This window comes from Daphnia magna, linkage group LG5 (genome assembly GCF_020631705.1).
Source record: "Daphnia magna isolate NIES linkage group LG5, ASM2063170v1.1, whole genome shotgun sequence".
In the NCBI taxonomy this organism is placed as follows: domain Eukaryota; kingdom Metazoa; phylum Arthropoda; class Branchiopoda; order Diplostraca; family Daphniidae; genus Daphnia; species Daphnia magna.
In genome coordinates this window covers 188489-199903 of record NC_059186.1, presented here as the reverse complement: position 1 = coordinate 199903, position 11415 = coordinate 188489, and the positions used below count along the sequence as shown (strand labels likewise).

The following is an 11415-nucleotide window of genomic DNA, read 5'->3' as shown; positions in this document are numbered from 1 at the left end:
TGCTATGTGTGTACCCAGGTGACTAGCACACACACACACGTGCAATCAGCGAATCTTTATGCCCCACCTCCTGCACCGTGTCTATTTAACTTTCCCCCTTTTTCGTGTTCCTTTTCACTTTGCATTCACCAAACCATCAGTTGGGTATGTGTGTGTGTATTCGAAGAAAGGGCTAGATGTTATAACCTTTTTTGCCCGCTGGTGCCAGTGTACTGTACGCACACCGTCCCAATCGGTCGCTTTCTCATTGTGTTGCGCCGCTGGTCGGCTTTCCCCTCCCCTGTTCGTCAAGTTTTTGATGACCATCGTGCTAATTGGAGGTAAGTGACATTTCTAGTAATTCACGATTTTTTGCGAAAAAGTGGCACATGCAAATCATTTGTGTGTTTGTAGAACATGATTCGATAAAAATGAGTATAGTAGCACGTGGTTGGTGGAATACACCGACTTAAATGCAGGGTGTGTTAACTTAATCAGTAACAATCGTAACAATGTGGTCGGTTACAACAACGTGCGTCTTTCTTTAGAAAATCCAGTCCGACCGGTCCACCAAGTTTTTCTTAGTAGAATTTGTTTTGTTTGCACTGGTAAACAAGAGCCGTGGGATCCGAGTTTGAGTCAAGATTTTTAAACGCTTGCGTTCATTTTCTCCACTGGCAATTCCTTATCCAGGTCGACGAGATTTGTGCATAACACGGCAACCTCATCCCCACGGGCGATAGCCGCGCAATTGTTGGAGCTCTACACGAATAATTACCTGTATTCCTCTAGTTCTAAATTCCTACCACGTGAAAGTGAAATCGGTTTTGTTTTTGTTGTCGGGGTTTTTCCAAGTCGCACAAAAGATATAATCAACTTGGTGGGTTTGGCAATGAAAGTCTCGCTGATGGCCTTGCTGTTGACGTTGGGTCTTCTTCTCGTATGCAACGACCTCGCTAACGGCCAAGACGATGATGTTGGCCCATTTGATTCTGGAACACGTCAGGAGGCTGCCAACATTAAACCGTAATTATACACATTATTTTTTAATCGAATTTTTGTTGATGTCCTGTGATGGGTGATGGTGCATTCTAATCTCACATGTTTTGATTCGCTTTTAAGTTAACAGGTTGGCTTTAAATTCTTTTACGATTATTTCATTTACGTCTATTTAATGCGGAAGGTGTTGTCCGAGAATTGCTCCCCTTTTTATTGATTTAATTAACATTTTGGAGGAGGGGGGAATTTTTCCCCGTTCTTTTTTTCTTTCATATTATCGATGTTGTTGCATACAATGCAAGTAGTACCCGATGAGTGACTGGCCCCCGTCCGGTCTAGACACCTGATCCGTGATGGTCAATACAGAAGACGAGTATCAGCTGCATCTTCTGTACATCACACAATTTAATGCTGTTGAACGAACTGATTTCATTAAAGACTTTCTTTTCTTTTTTAAGGAAAAAAGAATTTAAACTCCTTAAAAGGTAAAAAGATGTTGGTAAAGAGCTACAGACTCCCTTTAACGAAGCTCGGCGTAATGGAATTCAAGTAAACAAAGCAGTTAACAGTTGACACAATAGAGGGACCTACTAGTAAATGTTTTCGCACACTCGTGGCTCAAGGAACCGTATAATTGGCATTAAATGTGTACGGCTTGCAATTTATACCTTCATTCGTATTTCTTTAAATCATTTTTCGATCCGTCACGGTCTTGCTGCATCCGTCCCTTCGTATCCCCCCAAAATTGTTTTTTAGCACGTTGTTCGCTATTTTTAGCCATTCAAAGTGTCACGACTATTTTTTCTTCTTAAATGAAAGGAGCTTTATGGCAACTGCCTCGAGGATGGTGCGTCCCAACACGGTCTACCGGGTCAACGTAGTCGTTTTGCCGCAATCGGAAGGCATGATCGTCAAAGCCCTGATAACGAAAGATGGCGGACAACACGTCGCTTCCGCTGCAGAAACTGTCGATTCCGCAACGAGTCACGACCTTTTAATGAAGGTTTGCCATTTTTCTTGGTTTTTTATCGTATCGTTTCTAAAATTGATGTTGCGTACGCAGATTCCGGGTACGCTAACAGCCGGCCATTATCGTCTGAAATTGGAAGGATACGATCTCTCGCAACCGCAAAAGACGATATTTTCTAAACGTGGAGTACTGGAATTCCATCCAGACTTTCTCTCCATTCTAGTCCAGACTAACCGTAAAATCTACAAAAATGAAATGAAAGGTTTAATTATACAACATTCTCTTTTATATTTGCATCATTTACGACTAATTAATACTCGTCATCAGTTCGTTTCCGTACCATCATTACGCAATTGGTGGACCTCAAACCTTACGCCGATCCAGTCACCATCTACGTAGTGGTAAGATATAATTCAAAGCCTCTTATTTATTATGATCTAATAATAATTTGCACACAAGAGCCCTGAAGGATTCATCATGAGGCGTTGGTCGTCTCGTTACCCAACTACAGGTATGCTAATATATCTGGTTTTATGTCTTTTCTTTTTTTATTAAAAAATGTAAATGGAATTTCTAGGAGTTGTCACGTTATCGTACCAATTGCCGACTTTCCCCAGCGAAGGGAAATGGACCATCCGTGTGGAGGCGCTGTCGCAAATTCACGAACATCACATCATTGTGGAACGCTTCTACTACCGATTCTTTGACGTAATTATTCAATTTTCTTTTGAGTTTCGTTGAAATATGCAAATCGCGCCGGGATTTTAGATAAGCCGTTAATCTATTACGAAAATTCACTAACCTGGCAAATTCCTTGGCCAATTTAAAAGGAATGCAGCCGAATTCAAGTGTTTTGTAGCTTCTTCCAAACATGGTAACTCTGAAGTTGTATAATAAGTTGTCCTCGCGCATTTACCTGAGGGCTGTAATTTGCAAATGGATAGCTAGCCAAATTGAGAGTCACTTGTAATGGAAGACCTTTTCAAACTGGAACCCTGTCTGCCGATGACGTAATTGCAGTCATTCAAATTAATGCAACAATCTCTCCCTATAAAAAACAAACCCTAAAAGATGGAAAGCACATTCTACGATGCGCCGCGGGGAATTTTGAAGAGTTTCTAAAAACCCAAGAACGAACGTTGTACCCGAGGAACAACACCTGAAGAAAACCAGGCAATATGTATACAATATTTGAAAAATGGACATTTATGCGTCAAAGACATTACCCGTTATGGAGTCAAGTTTTCGCTGCAAGAATTCGGAATCAGCAGGTCGGTGTTTGCTGAGTGAAATTCACAAAGAGATATTGGCCATTGACACGCGACCACAATCCATTTGTGGCTTATCTGTGTTCAAGATCACCGCGCGAACGTGACCATCTTTAGCACTCACGACGTACACCTGTCGATTGATTGTCCTTTCTGCAGTCGATTGCGCGGGCACCAGATAGTGGGAACTGTTTTGTTGGGCTATCGTTGTACCGACAGAGTTAAAAATCCTAATGCCTTTTTATTATTCTTCTCGAGTTTCTTGAAGTTTCAAAGCATTTCCAAACTCTGTCCGTTCAATTGAATTCACGATTAAAACCCTAGAACATTTAAAAATGAATTTAATGTGCATAAAATATGTTTTAATGTTTTAAAATTAGGTTATCCCTTCGGCACCGGCCTATGTCCTGGACTCGGATGAGAGCTACACAGCCGCTGTTACGACTTCGTTTCATCCGGGTAGAGTGGCCAGTGGCAACATCACCGTCCAAGTCTACGCACGACCGGTAAACTCTTCACTGGCCGATTTCCGTTTCATCAAACAAGAATTTCCTCCCTGGGTAAAATTAAATAAAATGTTAAAACATCAGTTTAATGGATAAGCTTTGATAATAAAAATCAGACCCATGATTTCACGTACGACGTCCAACTGGAAGAAGTGAGGAGCAGCGTCGGTGTTCGCAGTCCTGGTCGGTTGGGTGATCAGAGTCGCCATGACGTTGTACCATCATTTCGAAGGCGAAGCTCGCGACGGATTCATCGAAACGCGCATCATCCGCGCCCAGCTCAAATTCCGTTTCGGAAGCACAAAAACAGCTGTTTTCAAACCTGGAATGCCGTTCGAAGGACACGTCTATCTCATGTACGACGACGATGAAGCCGTGCCGCAGGAAAAACTGGCCGGGGCTACTCTAACCATCCGGCCGGTCGTCACCACGTCCACCGGTTTGCTGAAAACTCTTCCGGAAATTGTGGTGCCTCGTCAAGGTGAATATCACCGTACATCCGATGACATGTTGAATTATTACGGCAATCCATTCGACGTCTGGATGGATCGGCAAATGGAAGACGCCGAGTACAAGAATTTCCGCGAATTCGGCATCCATCACTTCCGCGTAATTTCCTATCATTGCATCATTTCATTTCCAAGAATTCAAAGGTCTTTACTCGATCTAAAAGTTTACGGTACCCAAAGACGCTGCGACGTTGAAAATAACGGCGTTTTACAAAGACGACGGAGGTGATCAAGTCACTGCGGAGCAACAGGCCATCGCCTTCTATTCGGTCGGTGATTTCTACGTTCACGTTTCGACCAGCACGGACGAAGGTCTCCTAGGCCACTACGCCACGATCCATTTGAGAAGCAATTTTGCTTTCCATGAATACAGCTACGTCGTACTGCAAATTTAAATCATTTAAAATTCAAGGGACAAATATTGAATTGTTTTATACTTTGTTTGTTTAGATCTCGTCGAAAGGTTTGTTGGTTCACGGTGCGACAGAGAACCTTGAACATTCGACGAAATTGCTGACTTTCTCTGTGCCCGTTTCTACCGATATGGCGCCAACTTTCAAATTGGTGGCTATGATTGTCAGCCCGCTCGGAGATCTGGTGGCTGACTCTGTCACGATCCCCGTGCGTTGCATCAACCGTTACAAGGTTATCTCTCTATAAAAAAAAAATCAAAATTTGACGTGAATGTATAATTAAAGTTGTAAAATAATTTACATAATTTTGCAGACGAATTTGACCATGGTGCAAACCAAGGATCACAGCAAATTGACGGTGCAGGTCGTTACTAGGACGCTTCCGGGAGCGTTTACGGGCGTGTCGCTCTTGAGATCGGCTCATTACATGTTCCAGGCGGACAATGAGATTACGCACAGTCGAATGATACGAGCCCTTTATAAGCTGGAGCCTTTCACCAGGTTGGTGAAAATTAATTAGTGATGTGAAATTAATGTTTTAAATATGAAAACGTCATTCAGGTCGGTTAGTGGAGTTACCTGGAGCGATCGGGAAGGAGCCAAAGCCGACAAGAGCCAATACTTTAAAGCGGCTAATCCAGGACCGGACACGAAACGGACGTTGAATCTGGCCGGCCTTTTGGTTTTTACTGACGCCCGTGTCAGTCAATATCCCGATATCGGTGTGTTCCCTAAAACATTAATAGTTAAAAATTATGACGTTTTTCTCAATTGAAAATTGTTCCAGTGAATTGCGATAAAGGCAACGGTTACGAACCCTGTATGGCCGTCGGATGTTTCCACCAAGATCAGCGGTGCGATGGCAAATCGGACTGCGCTGACGGATCCGACGAAGATGACTTGCAAGTCTTTTTCTTTTCTTCTAAATTTAATGATTAGATTGAAATGAATTCTGCGTTTGATGCAGGTCCTTTGACAAAAGACGACCGGATGGATTTCAGAATGTTGAGGAGGAATCGCTTCCACGTAATGGATTTAATTAGCAATTCATAATTTCGTTCGATTCAACATTGCCCAATGAACACGCAGGATTTTTATGATTGGATGGATGGAGATTGGGCGTGGTACGATATTCCAGTCACGGACGACGGTTACGACTTTAACGATCGATCTGTCGCCCTTACCAACGAAGTTTGGTTCCTCACTGCCTTCACCTTCCATCGTGAATTGGGTTTCGCAGTTATCGACGATGTAGTCGAGGTTTGTTTTCATTCGACTACCTTGAAAATTCTTTATTACGTATCCAATTTGATTCAGTACGAAGGATCACTGCCTTTCTATGTTTCGGTCGAGTCACCCAGTTCGATCCGTCGCGGTGAGACGCTTGGCATCCGACTTCTCTTCATCAACAATCTCCCGACCGACACGATGGGTCTCATCATCCTAGAGGCGTCGGATGACTATTGTTTCGTGGAAACGGAAGCCCATGGAGAAGTGGGTCATTATCGGCCAAGTCTTGTATGCGCAGAGCGCCATCACATGGTGACGGTAAACATTTTGATGACAATGTTGGACTACGGGCGTGCGAATTCTCACGTTTTCGTGATTCAGGTGAAAGGAGGAGCCACGACCGAAGTGTACATGCCAATTGCTGCCCAGATCGAGCAGGGAAGCATCACGGTCAAAATTCAAGTGTTGAGTCACATTTTTGAGCAGAATCTCCAAGTTGGATTGGAAGTTTTGGTGCGTGTCTTTTTAGGTTATAATTTCACGGTGTAAGATGTTCACTTTTCATTAGCCTGAGGGAGCCACCATCAGCAGACATACTTCGTTGCTTTTAGACTTGAAAAATCGGGCCCACGTTTTGCGATTTCTCGACATTCCTGTGGAAGAGTCGCCCATCATTCCCTACTCCAAATTCCGTCGATACGTTTACGGCAGTCCGAGAGCCTCCCTCACTTTATGTGGTAAGATTGGCATTTGTTTTTACATGCCAACTTGATGCAATGAATATTCCTAAATGTTAGGTGATGTGTTTGGTCCGGTGTTTCCATCGACGCCCATCACGACCGAGTCGTTATTGAGCCGATCCCTACGTGGAACGGAAGCCAATTTATTCAATTTGGCAACTACTTTATGGAGTCTTCATTACCTGCGATTGAACGAATCAATTGCAATCGGATGTTTTGTACAGCGGATTGAACGACATGAACGTTCAGATGGCAGAGCTGATGCGTTTATATCATCACGATGGATCGTTCCGTGCCCACACCAGCTCCAAGCCCAATGTTTGGGTCACGGTTAGTTAGCCTGCCAACTGAAATTAAAATATTAGCGACAAGCATAATCAATGAATTGTTTAATTTACTGCAGGCGTGGGTGGTTCGAATCTTGGGTCAATCGCAATTCCAAGACTGGGAAAACCATTTCTATGTCGATCGGCGATTGATGACTAGCTCAGTCAAATGGATACTTCAGTTTCAACGTCGTGATGGATCGTTTGGTGAAACGGAAGATTACATTTCGCCACTGGATCGACGAATCCTCGTAAGTCCACGGCTGTGTATCCAGTTCGATAAACTTTTTGATGTTGAATGTACGTTTGTTTCTAACGTTTTTCTTTTCAGCCAACGCACAATTCAACTTATAAGGGCGGACAAACTGCTCACGTACTGTTGGCACTCGATGCCTGCACCGAAAGTCTTGATGGACCTATTAAAGTGGCTGCCGCTTCCGCCAAAAATCGAGCTGCTCGGTAAACAAATTAAAAAAACTTTAAAGCGTAGTTCATATTACCATTTCATTTTGTTGATAGCTATCTCGAAAGAATACTAGATATTTTGACAGATCAGTATGAATTGGCCATTGTGGCATACGCCCTCCAGTCGATTAGTAGTCCAGCGCAAGAAGCTGCTTTTGGTCGGTTGCACAGTTTGAGACGAGAAAGCGGTGAGTTCTAATGTTTTTCCGCAACTGGATATGGGCGATGATGACGCGTCGTATCCTAGAGGGCATGGTGTATTGGTCTCGACAACCTGTGCCGCCCAACAGGATCGTCTACGAGAATCAGAGGCCTTTCCTCCAGCCTCGTTTGCCCATGCATCAAGACGCTGTGGCTGTTGAGGCCACATCCTACGCTTTGCTCGTCTACTTGACTCGTGATGGCATCGGTGATCTCCAGGAGAGGGTCGTCACATGGCTCAACACGATGCGGATGGTGGACGGTGGTTTCGTCTCCATCTACGTAATCAATTTGATTTTTCTTTCCTGGAAATTGTCAAAATGATTAGCTACTTTTTTATCCCACTTTATAGGATAGCATCGTTGCCATGGAAGCACTCACCGAATACGCCTATCGAGCACGATTACGTGACATCACCGATATGAGCGTCGTTGTGGAAGCGTCCGCTTCGCCGGAAGCTACGCAATTGATGAGAATCAACAGCGACACGCTGGCCACTGTCCATCAAATGAATGTCTGTCCGATTTTTCCTTTTTTAATAAAAGAATAATAATTATCATCAGTTTACATTTAGATCCCGAATGTCTGGGGTCACGTGAACGTCATCGGTCGTGGAGCCGGCCAGGCTGTTTTGCAACTCAAAGTTCAATACGGCGTCGATTGGGACGATTTGAGAGACTTTCCACGACGACGTTACTTTGACTTGTACGTCGAAGAGACGTACAGTCATTTCCGCAACAAATCTCACATCACCGTCGACGCTTGCGTCAAGTAATGTGTTTTATGTTTTTCTTTCAAAAGAAATGTCCTGTAACGATATTCTGTTCAAATAGGTGGTTAGCGGTGGACAGGGCGCCGGAGAGTGGCGCAACCACTTTAGAGGTGGAGCTTCCATCCGGTTACAGGATCATTCAGTCCGATGCAAATCAAGTTCTAGTTCACAAAGATTTCAGTTTTCTTCGGGACGTTTTTGTTACTGATAAAAAAATCGTCTGGACCTTTGACAAAGTAGAATATTTTTTTTTTTTTTAATTTTGATGTCTTCAAAGAAAATTTTTATGATTGAACTTTACCCAACAGGTTGGGCCAGAAAGGCTTTGTTTCAATTATCTCATTCGCCGGTGGTTTCCAGTCGCCAATGGAACTATGTACCGGTCGGCCATAGTTTACGAATCTCATTCTCCTGGTAACTAAAACACACGATTATTTTCTATGAAATTATTCAATTCATTTTTCAATTTCATCAGAGCATTTTGAAATGCAAGTTTTCAACGCTACGCCGCTCTACGTCTTGGACATTTGCGAAGTGTGCGGGAGCTACCAGTGTCCATATTGCCCCTATTTTAGTGCGGCACCAGTAGTCATTAACATCAATCCTATTGTCGTTTTCTACTCACTTTTGACATCCGCTTTTATTTACCGTAACTGGTCAGCTTCCTAGTATTACGAATATTTAATGAATTAAGTTTTTTAAAAGAATACAGTTTTATCTTTTCGTATGAAGGCTTGAATGGTGGGCTCATCTTTCACGTGCTCTTGCGCACTGGTTTACTGACGCTTTTCCCACGGCCTCGAGTATTCACTTTTGGTTTAGTTCCAGTCATTTGAATGTTCTTGCAAGTCAGTACGGAAAAGATTAGTTCGAAATGAAAACGGTAAGGATATTTTAAAAAAGCAGTACCGTGAGGGCATGAAATTCGACAGTTTCCACGACGCTAGACTGTCCCGTTGGGCTGAACGAATGTGCCGGAAGCTGGAGGTAGGCAGAATGAATTTCTTCAAAGCACTTCTCTTTTAAAGTAAACAATTCGGAATCGGTCTCTAAACAAAACAAAACAAAAATACAAGAAAAAGAAAGTCATGGTAAAGCAAATAGACAAATACCCTGAGGATCAACGACAGGGGAGCACGTTGATGATGGCAATATTAGTTCTTGTGGAGCAATGCTTCGCATCAATAAACTTCCGTCGGATCCTTTAACGAAAAACAAATTAATTTAAGCTTTTGTTTTGCTTGAATTAACCTCTCTTTTTACCTGGGGTGAGAATGAAGTAATCAATGGCGTGTTTTGCGGGCACGAGCATGGCAAGGGCAACCAGAGTTTCTTTACTAACGGTCCAAATCGAGCTGTTATCAAAATTGTTTGATTGCTTAAATTTCATTACTTACGCCAGCCAACGTGAAAGTGAGGAAAACTGCTCGTTGTTGATTTTAGAAGCCACTTCGTCATGGGCCATATCGCTTGCTGGTAAAAGACGTCTGGGCATTCCGTGCATCAGCCACGCCGGTACACCATCACTTCTCAACCATTTGAGGATTCCCAATGTTTTGATGTTTCCATCGTCAAACATTCCTATTCCGTTTGACTCGCATCCTGTCGGCGGAAATTCGATAGGGCCATCCTTTTAGGTCGTAGACGAGATCTTCGATATCAATCCTGGTTGTCCACTCGCACCGTCCGTTGGAGTCAGTCATTTCTAGGTTCCAGTTTTTCCGTTTACGCGTCAACCAAGACTATAAAGGGTAAAGTGCTACTTTGATTTAAAACATGCTATTTTGATTTTCACGTTTGATACCAACGAGTGATAATTTTTTGTACCTTGAAAAAAAATTCTACATCCCCTTCTTCACCTAATGCGTGCCAAACCAACTTTGGGCGTGATTCTTGAATCGTTTCACTCTGCACAGAGGCATCGGTTGAAGCTAAATGAACTATCTTTGACATAAAAATTATGAAAAATAATTTTAATGTCACAAATCTGAAATTGACTTGACCAAATACCTCAACTGCATTCAACTGAGAGCACTCAACATTAGCAAGGAAGGCTTCTAATTCCACCAGGATTTTTTCTCTAGCTGTTTTGGTGACAATGATAATCTCCAATTGAGTTGATGCAATGCAGTACCCCTGTCAAATACAGTTGCATCAAGATAAGTGAGCTATGTGATCATTAATAAAGGATATAAATAAAAAGAAAGAAAAAACATACACATTTTTCTTTGAATTGCTTTACAAGATCGCTTAGAATGGATTCAATTGGCTTCTTGGATGTGTATATAGCATTCTGAATGAAAACAGTACAATAAATGTATCACAGTTATTTCTTATTTGATTTATATATAAAGAAATTGCTATATTGTATACCTGGTTGGAGATTTTAAGAAGTTGCTTTAACTTTCCAAAGGAACGTCTGAAAGTTATATCAAGTTCAATCAAAGAGTGCATGTCCAATAAGAGCTCAAAGCCTTTTTCTCCCATTAGCACCGCACTCAAGAAGGCAAAATTACTGCAACTACCGGCATGAGCAAGCAGAGATACTTCATACAAAGCCTAGACAAGAAATAATTTTTCAACATCAAGTTTAGACAACCCAACCAACAGAACTAGTTTCTGTTAACAAAGATACCTCAGCTGAAGAACTGAAGCTCAGATCGTTATTTCCCTCGCCACGAATATCGAAAACCACGGCACGTGCTGTTTGCATCTTTTGATTTACTTCAGCAGAAAAAGAGAAAAAGTATGTGGAATATGGTTGGATTGTTGGGTGACCTCAGGAGGGAAACATGAAGTAGTAAAGGAGTACAAAATGGGATTACAGAAACTAAAAAACAACTGATAGTTGTTTGACAAAATATTTTTTGTTATAATAAATAGGATTTCGACATCTGGTGCTTTGTTATCTCAAAGCTTGTCAACTATTTTATTGAGAGCGTATTTATTATTTCTTTCTCAAATTATATTTGCCGCCATTTATGCGTTTCTCTTCAAGTTTATGCGGATTATATAGTCCCCGCAAGCGCGGACTGGT

General features: G+C 42.3%; 2 protein-coding genes across 2 annotated transcripts; one reads left to right on the top strand and one right to left on the bottom strand.

Moving 5' to 3' along the window:
• The first annotated feature begins 102 nt into the window (after positions 1 to 102).
• Positions 103 to 9105, top strand: LOC116922659 (C3 and PZP-like alpha-2-macroglobulin domain-containing protein 8). The gene is given in 31 exon segments (XM_045173353.1): positions 103 to 320; positions 673 to 1005; positions 1798 to 1981; positions 2042 to 2210; positions 2276 to 2349; positions 2408 to 2459; positions 2526 to 2656; positions 3597 to 3776; positions 3839 to 3901; positions 3903 to 4331; positions 4396 to 4611; positions 4682 to 4876; positions 4958 to 5145; positions 5206 to 5366; positions 5432 to 5545; positions 5612 to 5670; positions 5734 to 5904; positions 5962 to 6192; positions 6256 to 6387; positions 6443 to 6611; positions 6672 to 6805; positions 6807 to 6944; positions 7018 to 7191; positions 7272 to 7399; positions 7460 to 7593; positions 7653 to 7888; positions 7959 to 8120; positions 8181 to 8377; positions 8440 to 8614; positions 8687 to 8792; positions 8854 to 9105. Coding segments are annotated over 30 exon segments (4830 nt in total). The 5' UTR covers positions 103 to 320; positions 673 to 871; the 3' UTR covers positions 9048 to 9105.
• On the bottom strand, positions 9000 to 11363 carry LOC116922661. Its single transcript, XM_045173357.1, is given in 11 exon segments — positions 9000 to 9219; positions 9288 to 9427; positions 9491 to 9580; positions 9642 to 9715; positions 9776 to 9975; positions 9977 to 10120; positions 10206 to 10322; positions 10389 to 10514; positions 10597 to 10671; positions 10752 to 10937; positions 11014 to 11363. Coding segments are annotated over 11 exon segments (1317 nt in total). The 5' UTR covers positions 11092 to 11363; the 3' UTR covers positions 9000 to 9132.
• Between the last annotated feature and the right edge of the window lie 52 nt (positions 11364 to 11415).